At 38.4% G+C, this 17,388-nt stretch overlaps 1 protein-coding gene across 3 annotated transcripts in view; it reads left to right on the top strand.

Moving 5' to 3' along the window:
* mkln1 (muskelin 1, intracellular mediator containing kelch motifs) overlaps positions 1-17,388 on the top strand; it is a 150,374-nt gene that overhangs the window by 25,370 nt on the left and 107,616 nt on the right. For all 3 annotated transcript variants that reach the window (XR_005944728.1, XM_041202257.1, XM_041202256.1), the window contains exons 2-4: positions 3,314-3,383; positions 9,155-9,297; positions 14,661-14,749. Coding sequence is in view for 2 of the 3 variants with exons in the window: in XM_041202257.1 (XP_041058191.1) it covers positions 3,314-3,383; positions 9,155-9,297; positions 14,661-14,749 (302 nt within the window). In the remaining variant the exon portion in view is untranslated. The remainder of the gene's footprint in view (positions 1-3,313; positions 3,384-9,154; positions 9,298-14,660; positions 14,750-17,388) is intronic.

Raw genomic sequence — 17,388 nt, 5'->3', positions numbered from 1 at the left:
CACAGGAGCAGCTCAGTGGCTGGGACTTCTGCAGAAAAGTAAACTCATCTGACTCCCCAGAGTCTGTTTACTACAAGACACAAGCCCGGAATGTGATGGAATATTCTTCATTTACCTGGATGAGTACAGCTCAATATTCAAGGAATTTGACACCATCCAGGACAGAGCAACCTGTTTGATCAGAACCTCATACACCACCTTAAAATGCGCACTCCTTTCATCACTGACTCTCATTGGCAGCAGTATGTATCATCTACAAGATGCACTGCAGCAACTTGTTAAGCCTCCTTTGACAGCACCTTCCAAACTGATGGTTTCCACCATCTAATAAGAACAAAGGCAGCAGACGTGAGCATGAGAACATACAAACATGAGAGCTAGGAGCAGGCCATTTGTCCCTTTGAGCCAGCTCCAACATATGGTAACAGCATCATGGCTGATCTGATTGTGCCTTCAACTCTGTTTTCCTTCCTACCACCAATATCCTTTGACTCCCTTGTCAATCAACGATCTGCTAACTCAGCCTTAAAAAATATTCAATGACCTGCCTCCACCACACTCTGGGGGAAGAGACTTCCATAGACTTACAAAGTGTTTCTCACATGTCGGTGCAGACTTGATGGGCCGAAGGGCCTCTTCTGCACTGTGTGATTCTGTGATCTTCAGAGAAAAAAATACTCATTGATGTTTTAAATGGGAAACCCCTTATTAAACTGTGTGCACTAGTTTTGGTCTTTCTCCATGAGGGGAAACATCCTCTCAGCACCCACTCTGTCAAGTCCCTCAAGGTCTTTTAAGTTTCAATAAGATCATTTCTCATTCTCCTGAACTTCAATGGATACCAGGCCCAGCCTGTTCAATCTTTGCTCATGAGATAACCCCTTCATCCCAGGAGTCAGTCGAGTGAACCTTCTCTTAACTGCTTCTAATGCAATAATATCCTTTCTTAAGTAAGGAGACCAAAACTGTACGCAGTCGTCCAGATGTGATCTCACCAATGCCCAGTACAATTGTAGTGGATGTATGGGAACACCACCATCTGCAAGTTCCCCTCCCTGTCACACAGCATGCTGACTTGGAACTATATCCTCCTTCCTTTATAGCCAAAATCCTGGAACTCCCTCCCTAATGGCACTGTTGATGTATCTACACCAGATGGGCGGTAGCGATTCAAGCGGCAGCTCATCACTATCTACTCAAGGGCAGTAAGGGATGGGCGACAAATGCTAGCTTTGCTAGCGATACTGAAATCCCGTAAAGTAAATAAAAAGCAATTGGTTTAAAAATATTCACCTGTATGGAAATATGCACAACAGCCTTATGTCCAGAAACTTGTGTGTATTAACTTATCGGGGAGTATGAGTATGCCCATCCAGGCCTTAAAGCTAGCCAAAATTCCTGCTGTGTTTTGCTTCGTCTTTTATACAAATTTTAAAAACAAGCTTTCGTTGTCTAATTCTTGCTGGGTTTAACTTTGTTCGGTGTCTTATGACCCTTAAGTCATTGAACAGATTGATGAACATACACAATGAAAGGGGCCTCATGTCCTGGTTAATATCCTGGTCAGTATCCTGTTACATTGTCATCTTAGCAACCTTTCTATCCTATCTTTTCTCTTGCCACACTGTAGTGTTATTGTGATGGAAATATAATATCTGCTAGCATACCGGTCAAACCAATTTTGACTTATTTGTGGCTTAACAATAATTAGTTGTTCTGTCTCCGTACTTGATCAAAATAATGGTAGAACATGCATTTATTCTTGAATGTCCAACTGAAATAAGAATGAATAGCTTACATGCACTAACCAGATTGGTTGATACAGATTAGGCAGACTATCGGTGTCAACTGTTGAAGCTACGATAGATACATATATTTTATTTGGAAATTTGTTGCTTTTCTATATGAACTGTTGCTGTGAAGCCATAAATAACTTTCACTTTTAACTCAGATCCACAGGTAAGCATAATTATGTAGGTGTGAACATTTGGATTTGCCTTGAGACTGACCACTTGGCTATTGAGATGCATAAATGCACTTCATTCGTTGTGTCCTAATTTTACCATTCCATTCCCGATTGTTGACTTGTAGAGCTCCTGTTCAAAATTAGAATTGATTTTGCACAGGTTAAGTACGCTCCCTGCAGTTATCTGGAATTATTACTATCTAATTAGCCTCCTTATAATCAACATTAAGAGGGGGCAAATTGTCACTAGGATGTATTTTGCTTTGACAGTGCTTTATACAAACTGACTGTGCGTAGTTGTATGGGACGCTACAATTTATCCCCTTTAGTTTATCCTCCATCTGTATAGTGGAGGTATATGTTTGCATTCTTGCACAAATTGTAGGTAACCTATTTCTAGGTTCCTGCCATTGTATTAGTGTCTGCTTGGAAATGCCCAAAATTTATGGCTGCATTGAGTTGCTGCCTTAAACCTTTACCTGAAATTAGGAGTTTGAGGACTGGCCTGCTGAAATCTTTTTTTAATAGCAAAAATATGAAGGTCTAGAATTTGCAACATGACTGAATATATATTGTATAATGCAACATTGCACTTGAGATTATAACATGAAGGACCAACCCTCAGGATCAAAAATAATTTGAAGTCAAAGATTCCATCCATGTTCTACATTCTGACAAATTGAGATTAATTGAAATCTCCTCTAAACAGATGTCAACTTCTTGGATTTGGCATTGGTGAGAACATTTATAAAGTTGCAGATTTTGGTTTTTGTGTACACTGTTGGACCCAAGTGGTAGTTGGGCATTACCCTGCATGTGTGTGTGTTGGACGTGCAGAATGGGGGCATGTGTAAAGGGAGCGGTGTCTTCTTGGTGATCCTCATGGTTTGCAATAACTGATATCTAATTTGCAGGGTAGCTTGTCTAGTAGTCCAAAACGCTGATGCCTATATCTATGGCTTAATTGGAGAACATAAGTTAGTGATGTCCTTTGAGCTATCTGGCAAAGCCAGGAATGTAATGCTAATTGTCTTTACTCATGTCATAATCTGTGTTTCTAGCATTTAATGTTTTTCTTCTAGTTAATATCTATGGTGCTGTGAATTTAGAAAATTTTATTTCAAGCCCCTCCAACGGACAAATTATCTTATGCTTTTGGTTAAATGTGACATGATTGGGCACAGACACTGTGGGTGTCATGATCTTGATGCATACGGAACCTTGTATAGATGAAGAAATGATTAGGGCAATCCATGCTAATGGATGACTAAAGGGAGCCACACACATTGCTTGAGGGAAAGTAGATGGACTTTGATAAACTAACCAAGGTATTGTGATTTCTTTCAGGAATATTTTGGTGGATAAACCTCATGACCAGTCTTCAAGGTGGTCCTCCGAAAGCAATTATCCCCCTCAGGTGAAAGACCTTACATTTGTCTTCTTTGTTCTCCATTCTTCTTGTATGACTACTTTTGTATAATTCATCTTCTTGCATTAATTCTTTGAAGCTGTTGCACATTACTTCACGGAGCTTCATGAATGTGTATTCTGTGTTTTAATTGAAGTAACACTTTTCAATCTTTTCAATCTGCTCAATCCTGCTCCTCATATTTAATGGTTCCATCAAGGATTTTCAGAAGTTCAATGCAGTAAATACGTGTGGCTGTTGTAATGAGCCTAATCCTAAATCCCTGAATTATTGCTTTTGTGAGACTTTTTAACTTTCTAAAACCTTTGTAAATTCCTTCCCACCCCTCACTGGATGAGTCTGTCTGATGGCAATTTGAAGGTAGTTGCATGAGTTAAAACAATTAGACTGCAACCACCTTAATTTACTCCATTTATATCTTGGGAACATTATAGAGAGAGATTTGATGCTCCATAAACTGGGATGATTAAAATGAAACTGCAGATTATAGTATCATGCATTCCCAGATTTCACCTCACTAATAGTGGGAGGTCCTGAACTTACTGTCTGGAATTCCTTCCATAAATCTCTGCTGCTCCATTGCTACTCTTTCTTAACTCTTAAATGTGAAAAAAAGTACCCAAGTGCTTTACAATCAGTCAGGGTAGCCTCCATCCAATTCCTTGCAAAAGCAAGCCCATTGCATACTAATTCTAATTCTGGCATGTGTTCCTGACAGCAAATATAAGATTCTTTCATTGGGGGTGGGACGTGCAGGCTGGGGGCATGTGTAGAGGGAGCGGTGTCTTCTTGGTTTGCAATAACTGATATCTAATTTGCAGGGCATCTTTTCTCGTAGTCCAAAATGCTGATGCCTATATCTATGGCTTAATTGGAGAATATAAATTAGTGATGTTCTTTGATCTTTAACAGTTGACTTTGACAGTTTCAAATGGTATTGTAGAAGTAATTTTTAGCTGGCATATGAGTGCTTTTGTCGGATTGTTTCCTATTTTGTGGAATAAGTATTTGTGTACTTCTACCATGATGCAAGTATGCGGAGACATGGAGTTGACTGTGTAATTTTTTCCTTGTGTTTTCATTAGTTTTGAACATTTAAAAATATGTAATTATTTAGTCTAGATAAATTCAGTTTTCCAAAGGTAAACTTGCCCTGAGCTCTGGCTGGAGCTGATGGGGGAAAGTGGATTAGTACATTGTGTAGGGTTTGTTAGATTAGGTTGAAAACGGATGTTGACAAATTAATTGGGTCACAGATGTTTCATTTGTAGAAATGTTAGCTTGGCCCTACAGATACATGATCAACTGCCTCCCATTAAAGAGAGCACACCACTCATGTTGTGCGGTGGGTTCACTTATCCAATCTGATTTCATCTGAAGGCATGGCGTCAAGTTCCACATGTACACTGAATGATACCCAGCTCTTTCTCACCACCATCTCTCTTGACTGCTCCACTGTCTATGTTGTCAGCCTGCTTGTTTTGCATTTAGTCCTGTATAAGCTGCAATGTTCTCAATTAAATAAAGGAGAAGACAAAAGCCATTGTCTTGATTTGCTGTCGCAAACTCTCGTCATCGATGCCATCCACATCCCTCGTCACTGTTACGGGCCAAACTAGTGCAATCACATCCTTGCATGCTAATTTGTTCCTAACTCCTAAACCATATCTTCCGCATTCCCAACACCACTTAGTTTCATCACTACTTTTCTTGCCTCCACACACTCCATTATTCCAATGCCCTTCCCTCCAGGCACATGAGCTCATGCACAGTTCTGCTGTTGGTACCCTAACTCGCATCAAGTTCCATTTACACATTTTGATTGCATTCTGAAGTTGGAGGAATTGGTGGTTGTACCTTTCTTGATATTTTTCATATGTTGTAAGCTTATATTATGGAAAGGAAACAAATTGTATCTACAAATTAAAAATATATAAATATCAATTGACTTTGAATGTAAAACAGAGCAGAAAAATAAAGCATTTCAAGACCAAAGAGATTTTTTGATATAGACTCTGCTGTGAATCAAACGTACTGCAGTTTTCCAGAATTTATTTAAGTGGGAATTTATGAACAACTCTGCAGTATGTTGAAGACATTTGCATAACTTAAAAACTGCAAAGGATTTTCACTCTAGAACGAAATATGAAATTTAATCAGCTTGCTTTCTATCAATGTCATGCTCTTGTCTGCTTGTGATCTATAATGCAGGAGATGACCATGCTTCAGTCGCAGTTTTTAAGAGTACCACATACTGTTGTGTGCATCAATACTTTATACTTCGTTATTTCCAAATCTTTGCACTGTTTGCTATGTATTGAACTTTACTTAACAATTCCTCAGCAGCCATTACATTTTTTATATTGGCAACTAGATTTTATTTAAATTTGCAGTCAAGAGATATTATTAAATGTTGGTAGGCCTGAAAATACACATGAAGCATTACTCGCTCCTGGTGTAGTGAAGACTTTATTTGTGCGTCATCGTGTTTAGCCTTTGCTTCAGATGTTTGGAGATAGGTCTCTCAGCCTTGTGCATTACGTACCCAGTGCTCCCACAAATGAAGCTGAAAGTGGAGGTCAGATGAGCTGTGGGCATAGAGGATGCTGACCCACATAGTGTGAATTTTTTTTGAAAGGCGGAAGTCCTCTTGCATCCATTTAAAATCCCTGCTGCCTTGGTAATTATTTCAGTGTGAATTGTCCCCTCCCTTCCATTCCTAATCTCTCTATCTCCATGTACACACAGTACTGCAGAGAACTGACACACGAACAGTGGAAATACCATGCATTCACAGCCTGTCCTACTTATGGTGTACACAATACAGCAGATAACCATTCATCTACCACACGGATCCCATGCACACAGCAGCTTAGAAAACCAACCCAGGATCATTAATGATACTAGTGGAGATTGTGTGCAATCGCAGTGTGACCTTTCCCAGTCTGTACACTGTCTCAGTTAACCTGCACAAGGTATAATACAATGACAGCGCAACTTCTTTATGTTCACAGCTTATCCTGTTTCCAGTGCATGCAGTATTCCAAACAAACTGCCGTGAATAATTCTAGCATATTTTAGCTCCAATCTTGCCGTTCTTTGTATGACATCTTCAACCTGATGGTTTGAGTTAAATTAGGAAATATGTGGAAGCATCTGGCAAGTATTTAAGTCAGTGCATATCTGTCTGTGTAATGTGTTTAAAAGCCTTGTAGTGTATGTCACATTTTGCCATCATCCTTTAATGAATTGGCTCAAAATACAACATTCGTTCAAAACCTGTGAAGGACAACCAAACCGGAATGAACAATCGGATAGACACGCGGAAAGGAAGTGTAATTTGAGGAGAAAAGAAACTGTTTTGAAAAGGTGGCAGTGAACTAATTGAATCACTCAAGATTTTGACACAGTTTTCTTATGCTGTTAATTTTCTTTCCATAACTGAAATTTCCAACACCTGAAATGAAGTCTTACACAAAATCTAGAAAATTGCAACAACAATACAATTCACACATTAAATTGCACTTACTTTCTTCTATAAACTCCAGCTTTTCCCAAAAACCTGGACTTTGACATAGGTATTTTTGCCCAGAAACACGATGCTGTCAGCTGAAGGAAGACCCTTGATTCTCCACGTGCACAAATAACCTTAAGGGGTCAGTTGCAATTAGCTAGACAACGTTCAAAAGCACTATTAAGGTCAAGTTTATCAGTATCTTTTGAAATAAGTTGTACATGAGATAAAAAAAGCCCCACTTTAAACACAAATTTAACTGATTACATATTCTTTAATTAGTAAACCTGTCATGTTTGAAGCCGAATACTTTCTCCCAATACCTGTTGTAGCTTTTCTTTGTTTTGTTTATATCATTTGTATAATTTTCTCAATTTTCCCCCTTTCAGTTTGCGGGAGGAGCTAAATGACAAATTTCAATAAATATCAACAAAATTAAATTTCAGCATTGCTGAAAAAGAGACATGTCAAAGCTTTTCGTCTTGCACTCATCAGGACACTTCGCAAGAATGCCAATAAAGGGGAAAACAACAATTTGTACTGCGAAAAGCGTGTGCTGATTTGGTTAACAAGTGGACTCTGATAGAGGCGTTGCCATGTAGAATGCACCAGTGATGGTGACTGACATCTAACTGCCAAGTATTATTTGAAATTTAAACCAGGCAGCTTGACTCTGATTAGTCAAGGCATTGCCCTGAAGAATGAGTCAGAGAAAGGTGTCACTTATTTTGTTTACCTGAAACAGCAATGTGCGTACAAGCACATTGTCAGTCAATCGGGCTTGCAGTGTCGCGCATTTGTGTGCCCTGGAAGCTATGCTGCCTGGCTTAAATTTCAAACAATGCTTCACCGTTAATTGTCAATCTCCACCACTTGTGCTCTCTCCATGGCAATGCCTCTACTAATCAGAGTCCACTTGCAAACCAATAAGCACTTTTCTCCTATAGGATAAATTGTTGGTTTCCCCTTTATTGGTATTCTTGTGAAGTGTCCTGATGAGTGCAAGATGAAAGGCTTCGACATGCATTTTTTTTAAGCAATATTCAAGTTCTGTGCTACCTAACGAATATTAAAATTAATTTTAAAATATTTTTACTTAAGCTGAGAGACGTGGAAACCGAATACTTCACCCTAATGCTATTTCCTTTCCTTTTTTGACAAAAAAAATAGGAATTGAATTGGTTCAATTTCTCAGCAATAAAGGCTGGAACTGCTGGTAGCTAGTTTAAAATTAGCAAGTGTAAATATTCTAATTGTTAACAGCAGTCAGAGATGCCAACGACAAAATGCAGGCTTTCTTTCTAGAAATTTAGAAATCAGAGTTTTACAGGATCCTCGTGTTTTTTTTCTTTCCTCCAAACATTGTTGTCTGACCTCAAAGCCACCATTAAGTTAAACCTTAGTTTCCTCCCCATATTTCAGCTAAGCACCGCATATCCTCTCCCAGTTGTGCTGAATGCCAGGTTTCTTGACAAGACCACAACCCTCTGCATGCTTTCTCCCCACCCATGATGCAAAATCTAACGACCAACCAGGGTGAGGGATGCCCAAATGTAGCCAAACCCCATGTTATCCCTCACCCAGTATTGTTAAATGCTAGTATCTACTTTCAACTAGGTACATTTTCTATCCACACCGTATACTGAGATGTAAAAATGGCACTCCCAGCACACAGTTATGTTGTTGAGTTTGAATTGATAGTCACATCCAAATCTTCATTAGCACTATGAATCCATCTATTATGTTTTATATTTCTGATACCAGATTGGATTACCTACATTAAACGTAGTCTGCAGCTCTTGACCATTTACTTAACATTCAAGAGATTAGGGCCAAATAGACTAACCTAATAATCAACACAAGCTCAATACCCTATGCTTCTACAACTTCCCGATTCCCAGGCCAGTTCTTAGTCCATCTAAAGTGCAATTGATCCTATATACTTTCATCCATGGAAGCTTTGTCCTGGAACTTTGCCAAGCCTCTGAAATACAAAATATTTTATACCCAACAGAAAGCTTTGATAGCTATTGTTTTTGTTAACCATTTCAAGGAATCCCATTCTGTTTAAAGAAGTGGCTTGTCAATATTCTTTTGCTGAACATTTTTCATTATGTTTTTAAATGAAATGTTTGCTATGCCAGTGTTTAATTTGTGATTGTCACTTGTCTTTGATTGCGATTGCATTAGTTCTCTCGAAAATATTCTTAGAGTCTTGATGAGTGGTTTAATTCTTTTCCTGCAGTACTTGATTCTGAAACTTGAGAGGCCCGCAATAGTCCAGAGCATTACCTTTGGCAAATATGAAAAGACCCATGTCTGCAACCTGAAGAAGTTCAAAGTTTATGGGGGTATGAGTGAAGAGAACATGACTGAACTGCTGTCAAGGCAAGTGATAACAGTGGTGTTATGAACTTCATTGCTTGGACTGTTTGTTTCCATATTTAGCTATTGTAAGGTATATTATTCAATCTGTGGGTGACTGATGATGAACTAGTGATTCAATTGAGGATTTCGGGTATTATTTTTAAATTGACAGGTCATTGGAGTGTCTCCTGTTACGGCTGCAGCCGATGTTATTTGCTGAGCAAGACAAATCCCAGAGGAAAAGTCTTACTGATCGTAACCTTGTTTTCAAAATAGAAAACAAAAAGAGGGGAAAACTACTGATCCCAGAAGCATTGGATTCCTGTAACACTTGTGGGATTTTTAAAGTAAAAGATTTATTAACAAGAAGAAAAAAAAACTTAAACACATGAGTAAAATTGCAAAGTTGAAACAGTCTTGCAAAACATTCCCCCCAAAAAACTCACTTGGTCGGAATACACAAGCAAAGCTACTTGGCCACAGCTCCCTTATGCAATTTTAACCATAAAAATCCAGTAATATTGCTCAAGGCAAAAACTGCTGCTGCTTTAATGAAGTGTACTCCATGACCTCTCACTCTCTTCAATTGTGCTGTGAAAATCTGAAGGAAGTTCAGAAACAGACCGCTTTCAGAAAGCAAAGACTTCTTTGGCTTGAAACTGGATGGCTGCTTCAAATTCACAACTTTCCTCAGCACAGAGCTGGTCTCAGGACATCTACTCCACACAGCCACCCCAACTCAACTAAACATCTCCCTTAAATATCCATTTTCCCTTTCATCCTAAACTTCATTGTCCTAAGCACCTCAACCTCTCCAAAATATAAAAACCTTTCATGTCTTCCTATTGCCTCTGCTTTCGACACAGATAAAATTTAATAATTATGGAACTTATGTAAGTTGTAAAAGTCCCTTAAACTCCCTTTTAAATTTAGCAGCTGAAAAGTCAAGTCTTTTCTCATCGCCAATCACAAATCTTAAAATCCAACTTATTTACTTGTAATTCCAACTTCACCATTATAAATGCAAGCATCTAGCATCTTTACCTTTCATCTCTCGATTCCCACAGACAAGTGTCTTTATTGACCTCCCCCCAATTTAATCACCCATGCACATGCTTCTTTACAGAATTCCACCATATTCACAAAAATGTTAAAAAAGGTAACATCCATCTTCACACTTCGCTACATAAATAGATACAAGAAAGAGATTTAATTATGTTGGATTGTTTGTTTTTTGTTGGTAGCAGGTTTTGCAATGAACCCAGGCCTTCCTGTGCTGTCTTCCTGTTTCATGCCCCTCATATTTTGTTAGTCTAATGCCAAGATTTCTGGTACCTTAGGGTTTGAATTTTCATGTGTAGAACAAATAATAAACTGGTCAATTTGAACCATGTCCCGCAAGTTGGAATATCATCTCTGGGACTGAATAGAAACATAGAAAATAGGAGCAGAAGTAGGTCATTCGGCCCTTCGAGCCTGCTCTGCCATTCAGTATGATCATAGCTGATCCTGTATGTCAACGCTGTACTCCTGCGCTCTCCCCATACCCCTTGACACCTTTAGAGTCCAGAAATTTATCTATTTCCTTAAATATATGATGGTATTGAGTTATGTCTTCTTACTGGACTTTTGATTCCCTTGATTGTGTTAGGACTGTAATTCACTCTCAGCTAGTTGTCTATGGAATATGTATTTTGTAGGTAACCTGTACTTGCGGCAATGGGAATCATGACTTTCTGTGAGCACTATTTGGTAGTACAGAGAAGAACTCTGAATTGCACATACCTCCAGAAATTAGTTTGGTTGCCTTTGCAGCTGGAGAGGAATATTCCCAAATTTTTACCCGCTCTTAAATTGGCCCAAAATTTTTCTTTGCCTTTTCCGACAGATAGCGTGGGTGGTGGGAAAAGGGAAAGTTACACAATTAGTAGTATACGGCAGTTAGTTCTTATCCTTAATTTTTTTATACAGCAGAAACATGGGCAAAGCTAGTGGCAGTTCTGGAGTTGAGCATTCTAGGTTACTTAGTTGAAGAATTAGAACACAGAGTCAACGTAGGGAATGGTGCAATCATTTAATCTATTTGTAATGTTCAGCTAAGTTAGGGGAAAATGCAGAAACATCAGGGCTGTAATAGGCTGTTGCAATAGTAATCCAGGTGGGTAAGAAAGGACTTGTGGGGTTAAGGAACATTTGAGTGGTATAATTTTATATAAATATTTCAGACAAAAATGAATAAGAGTGTGAACAGTTCAAGATTAAGGCAGTGTACTTGCATGGGAGGAAGCTCATTTCAAATGGATTAAACATAAATTAACTTAAATAAACTGATCAGCCAGGTAACCATGCATAATGGGAAGCATTCAAACAGGCAATAATTGGGGTGCAGGCTAGATATATTAGCATGTTTAGTAACGATGGTGCAGCAAAAGCTAGAATTACATGGATGAGCAGAGAAATAAAATCAGTCTTGGAGTCTTATAACAATTTGAGGGCTAATAATACAGAAGAAAATGAAGTAAAATATAGAGAATAATCAAAAAGAGATTAGATAAATTGAGTCAATAAAAGTGTAAGAGAAACAACACTGCTTTATATTAACACAGAGAATGGGTGAATAGGGAGTAAAAATACATCATCTTTATGGAAGATAAATGAATGGTGAAGAAATTAAATCAGTACTTGGCTGTTTCCACAGATAAGCTTTATGCTGGGAATGGGAAGATATAAGAGAAGCAGTGGAGCAGTCAGATAGCATAATCTAGATGAAGTAGTACAGAAGCACTGGCCCTTTTGCATGCCTCTGAGAAATTAAAGGAAGTCAGAGAAAAAGTAGCAGAGTAAAATCCATGATCTCTTTTATAAATATTTTTTAAGAAGTCTCGATGTGGGGAAAGGGTACTGGAATCAGATTGTGTGGATATCTTTCTCTCAAAGCGCCAGCATAGCTCCAGTGGATCAAATGGCTGCTGCTTCTGTCAAATTCTACAGAGCTGAATTTTGTCTACCTTGATTTCCTTTTGAGCATTTTTTAAAAAAAAAGTCAAACTCATTTCATGTGTTGAAAAATTCTTGTATTCCCTGTGATCATTTTCAATTTGAAGTTGCTTCCATTGATTGTAGAACTGAATGAAACATTAATCAGTCCCTTTGCAATGTACCTGGCTGTTGGAAGAGTGTTAGAATGGTTGGTTGTAATTGTGCAATCCAGTTAGTCAGACTCAGAATAGGTGCTCCTGTTGTAGGAACATAATATTGGCTGTGAATGTTACATTGACACCACTATTCTAGGTAGGTGCTTTCTATATTATGTCAAAAATTAACTTGAACGGCTGAGTTTTTGAATATTGGGCTGCCTTTTAGCCAGTACAGGACACTGTTTTCACTTAAGTTGATTTTAATTGCTCTGCTTTTAGCAACAGGCACAGCACTAATTTAAGCCTCAACATTCATGTTTTGGGGCAATCCACTGGTGGTGTTGTACAAAGCATGGATGTTATGCAGGAAGCACTAATGGTTAATGGTGCGCAATAGAGAATCTATTGGAAGCTGTAAGATTTGAGCACATGAACTAAACTGACGTTTAGTGGTGGTGCTGCATTGTCAGAGGTAATGTGTTTTGGTTAAGATGTCACCAGATCTGCCTGTCCCATGTGGCTTGAATAGGTATTACAAATTCCATGGCACTATTTTAAAAGTTCCCAGTTGTTTTTTTTTTAAACTGGCATCATCAAAATGGTCTTTTTTTGTCTATTTGTGGGACATTCAGTGTGCAAATAATTGCTTGCCTATATAGTTGCACTTTGAAGTACTTGATTCCACATGAATTACTTCAGGTTGAGAGAGGCATGATGTTGTGGTATATGGATATGCTGGTTTGTTTTTTTCTCTTTGATTAACTGACTAGGCCAGTTTGTTGTTTTTATCTACCTACACTTCCTTTGAAGAACAGCATGGAGTAATGAATATATTAATGCTCTGGTGGGCCCTACTGAGAATGCTCCCTCCATGACCTGAACCATATCCATCTTTAACCCGTCGAGTGCCAAGTCCTATTCGACTGAGATGTTTTATAGGCTTGCATAATCTGTAAGGTGATCAAGGTCTCCTATACCCACTGGACATGACTGTTCAACTGGATATTTTCCTAGAATTTAAAGCTGGAGCTCTGGTCTTCTTTGACCAGAGCTCTCTGGAGTGGGATTTGAACCTTGCACCTTCAGACTCAGGTGAGAATTCTACCAGTAAGTTAACGGCTGTCATCCACCATGCCAATTGATTAGTGCATATAAAATGGTTTGAAGCGTGCAGCATTTGCTTACTGGTCAGTACTGTTTGTTCTAGACGGAGGATCAAAGCCAATAAATTAAAATGTGTTGCATAATGAGGATGAAAAGAGACTGCAAATACAGCAAATCCAAGATAGTTGGTAAAAAAAATTAAAAAATTCTACAAATACTGGAAATCTGAATTTAAGGCAGAGAATCAACCAGTTCAGAACAGATGAGAGGTTTTGATATGGTTGATAGGAGAAACTGATTCCACTGGCAGGAAAGATGCTAACCAGAGGACACTGATTTAAGATAATTGGGAAGAGAACCATAGGAAAAATTAGATTTTTTATCCCTATGCAGTGAGATTTGCTGGAATGCACCTCTGGAAGCAAATTCATAGCATCTTTTAAAAAAGAATTGGATATATACTTCAGTATGGGAAGTTTGCAGGGCTAATTGGAAAGAGTTGGAGGAGGAACCAATTAAAGAACTAGCACAGGCCCAATGGTCCTTTTTCTGTGTTGTATCATTCTGTGTTTCCAGGGTGACAGCCCTTCTGGTGGGATGGAGAGGAATTAAATAAAAGATTGTTAAAGGTGATAAAAAGTTGAGTTGCTGGATGAGTATAGTGGTGGATGGAAACTGGTTGTGCTTTTGAAGGAAAAAACACCAGCAGGAGAGACTGCCCTGTGTTGGTTGGACATGTGGAGAGAGTGGAAGTTAAAGGTGCAGAGAAGTTGCTATGGGCAGGTGAATCTGAAATAGGTAGAGAGTCACAGATAAAGGTGTGTAGGGACTGGGCAAGGGGGAAAGGATGGTTTCTAGCTGAGGAAATTAATTCAATGGGATGGGAAGAGATGATGAATATTTGTTTGTTCGGTCAGTCCTGTGGTGCAACAAAATGCTGAAACTGCTTTGAATTGAGACCCTTGGTCATTTTCCATCCCCACCCCCTCCAGGGTTATCTCAAAAGATCTTGAGACAAAATGAAGAGCTGCTTTTCAGATGACACCTGTTTGTTTGCAGCATTTTCCATTTATATTGTCAATGTTTTGTTTTCAAATGGAGTTGGTTAATCCCTTGATATCTAAACCTGCTTTTGATTCACAGTGGCTTAAAGAATGATTACAACAAGGAGACTTTCACCTTGAAGCACAAAATTGATGATCAGATGTTCCCCTGTCGTTTCATTAAAATAGGTAAGGTCTCTTAATGATTAAAACAAATTAATTCAATCAACCATACAAGCAATTGAGTAGGGCGAGTATATGAACATTTGTAGGATGGTGACAGTAAATACGCCTTGAGCAAATGTTTACAAGGAGGTTCCATTTTAGTGGAACAAAATCACTAATTTCAGTAATTTTTTTTATTGAAGATGGCATTTGAGCAGTTAGCAAAGAATCTGAATTCTTCATGTTTTCTCAGAGGACTATTTCAGGCATGTGTAGACAGATTTTTTTTAAGGACATATCTCTGCTTGTATTATGGCTGTTCATTAATGAGGGATTCTTCTCTTAACCAAATTCCTGCTGTGACTAGCAACCTACTCATCAAGGATGCTGACATGTCCTGAAGCAAGAGCTCCAATTTGGTCCATTTTATGTGGAAAGATTGTTGTAATTGTTTTCTTGAATATAGTTTTGAGTGTTCAAATAGTTGAAAACTTAACTTTGGGGGTATGTGGAATTTTGGGGTGCTGTTATAACTTGAATGTTGGCTCTGTGATATTGAATTATGCTTTGTTACTTGGTCTTGATGCAGCAACTTCTAGGCAGACTACTATATTAAGTTGATAAACCCCAATTCCTTCCACTTTTCCTGTTTCAAACGGAGGATAAAAGCCCTGGCCTAGATGGAATGTGTCCAGGCACGCTAAGAAAAGCGGGAGAAGAAATAGCAGAAGCACTATTGCTTATATTTTTTTTAAAAAAGGGCATTGCGCTAGAGGATTGAAGGGCAACTAATGTGATTTCCTATTTTCAAAAGGATAATGAGAACAAGTCTAAGAAACTAGGAAAGATGATGAAATTCATACTCAACATTTATTAGCAAATATAGGAATTGAAAATATGAGTCGTCAGCACAGGTTCCAAAAGAGAAGATCATGCTTGATCAACCTTAATGAATTCTTCCAAGAAGTGACAGAAATAGTAGATCAAGGTATTGTATTAAATGTTATATATTTGGATCTCCAAAGGCTTTTGATAATACAGACTCATAACTAAGGTCAGAGCATATGGAAATGGCACAAGTAGCAGAATAGGTTGCAAGCTGCCTGCAAAGCAAAAGTCAGAGTAGCAGGTTAAAGATATTTACCCAGACTGCCAAAAGTTGAGAAGTGGCATTCCACAAGGATTATTGCTGGGGCCACTGTTGTTCATCATTTTCATAAACACTGGAAACGCAAGCTCAATTTCAATACTTGTGGATGTCATCAAATTTGGAATATAGTTCATAGTGCAGGACTGCAACAAAATACAGGAAGACATTAATAAACATGGAGTGGGCGTGTACTTGGCAGATGAACTTCACAGATAATTGTGACATGGTACATTGTGTGTGAAGGATATGGCAATCTCATATTCCTGGAAAACAAGATCTAAACGGGGCCGAGTACCAGAGGGATCTGAGGGTACAGATACACAAATCACTAAACTTAGTGACACAGTTTAATAAGAATATAATTTTTTTTTTGAAAAAGGCAGAGCACTGGGTTTCTTTTCAAGGGGGTGAGCAGAGAAAAAAATAGAGACATTATTTTCATCATGTAAAGCACCTTGGTTAGTCAATGCATGGAGTATTGGGCATTGCTCTGGTCGACATCTTAAAAAGCATATAGAGGCATTGGAGAAAGTTCTGTTATCATTCTGGTAAATCTTTTTTACACTAAGAGGTTGCATCTATCAGGAAAGATTGAGCATCCTTGGGGCATATCTGGAAAAGAAGCCTGAGGGATGACCTGATAGAAGTCTTGAACATTATTGACATGGTGAAGATGTTTCCAGTTGCAGGTGAAACCAGAAATAGGGATCATAAATATAGGATAGTCACTATTAAATCCAGTGGAGAATTCAGGAAAATCTTTTTCACCCAGAGTGGTGAGAATGTAGAACTTGCGACCACAAGGTATAGTTGAGGTAACTCGCATATATATATTTAAAGGGATGCTAGGAAACACTTGAGGGAGAAAAGAAGGGTATGATGATGAGGCTAGATAAATAGGGTTGGGGGTGGGAGGTGAAAGTGAAACATAAACATGAGCAATGGACCTATTGTGCTGAATGAACTGTTTCTGTGCTACAAATACTGCTATGTCATCCCTTTGTAACTGATCAAAAAACCCTGGTCACAATAAACCTCTCACTTCCTTACTGTGAATAATAAACAAAAAAACAGCTATAGTGATTCCAGTGTGACCTTTCACACCTCTAAAACACAAATTACCAATGGTTTACTCCATTGGTTTTTAAGTTTTATATCCCCATAGGACCATGGATTACAGACTTTTTGCTTATATAAAAAGAAATGCAGTACAAGACACTAATATAGTTGATTATCATAGGTCATTTAAATCCACTTCCCCATCTGAAGTTAAAGGAGGATTGAGAATCCTCCCACCATTTGAGGGTTTAGTACTGAGCATGAATCTTTCATAAACCATCAGGCAGAAAATAAGACTCGCAGAGTGAAAACTTGTAACCCCAATGGAAATTTCTTACTCTATGTGATCTAGATGGGGTTTTATACAGTGCAATTTTCATCTCCCGTTTACTTTTAAAAACCTTTTTCGAGACTTCAGTTAGCTGTCCAAATATCCTATTCTTTAGCTTGACAA

This window comes from Carcharodon carcharias, chromosome 13 (genome assembly GCF_017639515.1).
Source record: "Carcharodon carcharias isolate sCarCar2 chromosome 13, sCarCar2.pri, whole genome shotgun sequence".
Lineage (NCBI taxonomy): Eukaryota > Metazoa > Chordata > Chondrichthyes > Lamniformes > Lamnidae > Carcharodon > Carcharodon carcharias.
Note: the sequence above shows the minus strand (reverse complement) of the source record. Positions and strands in the feature narration are given on the sequence as shown.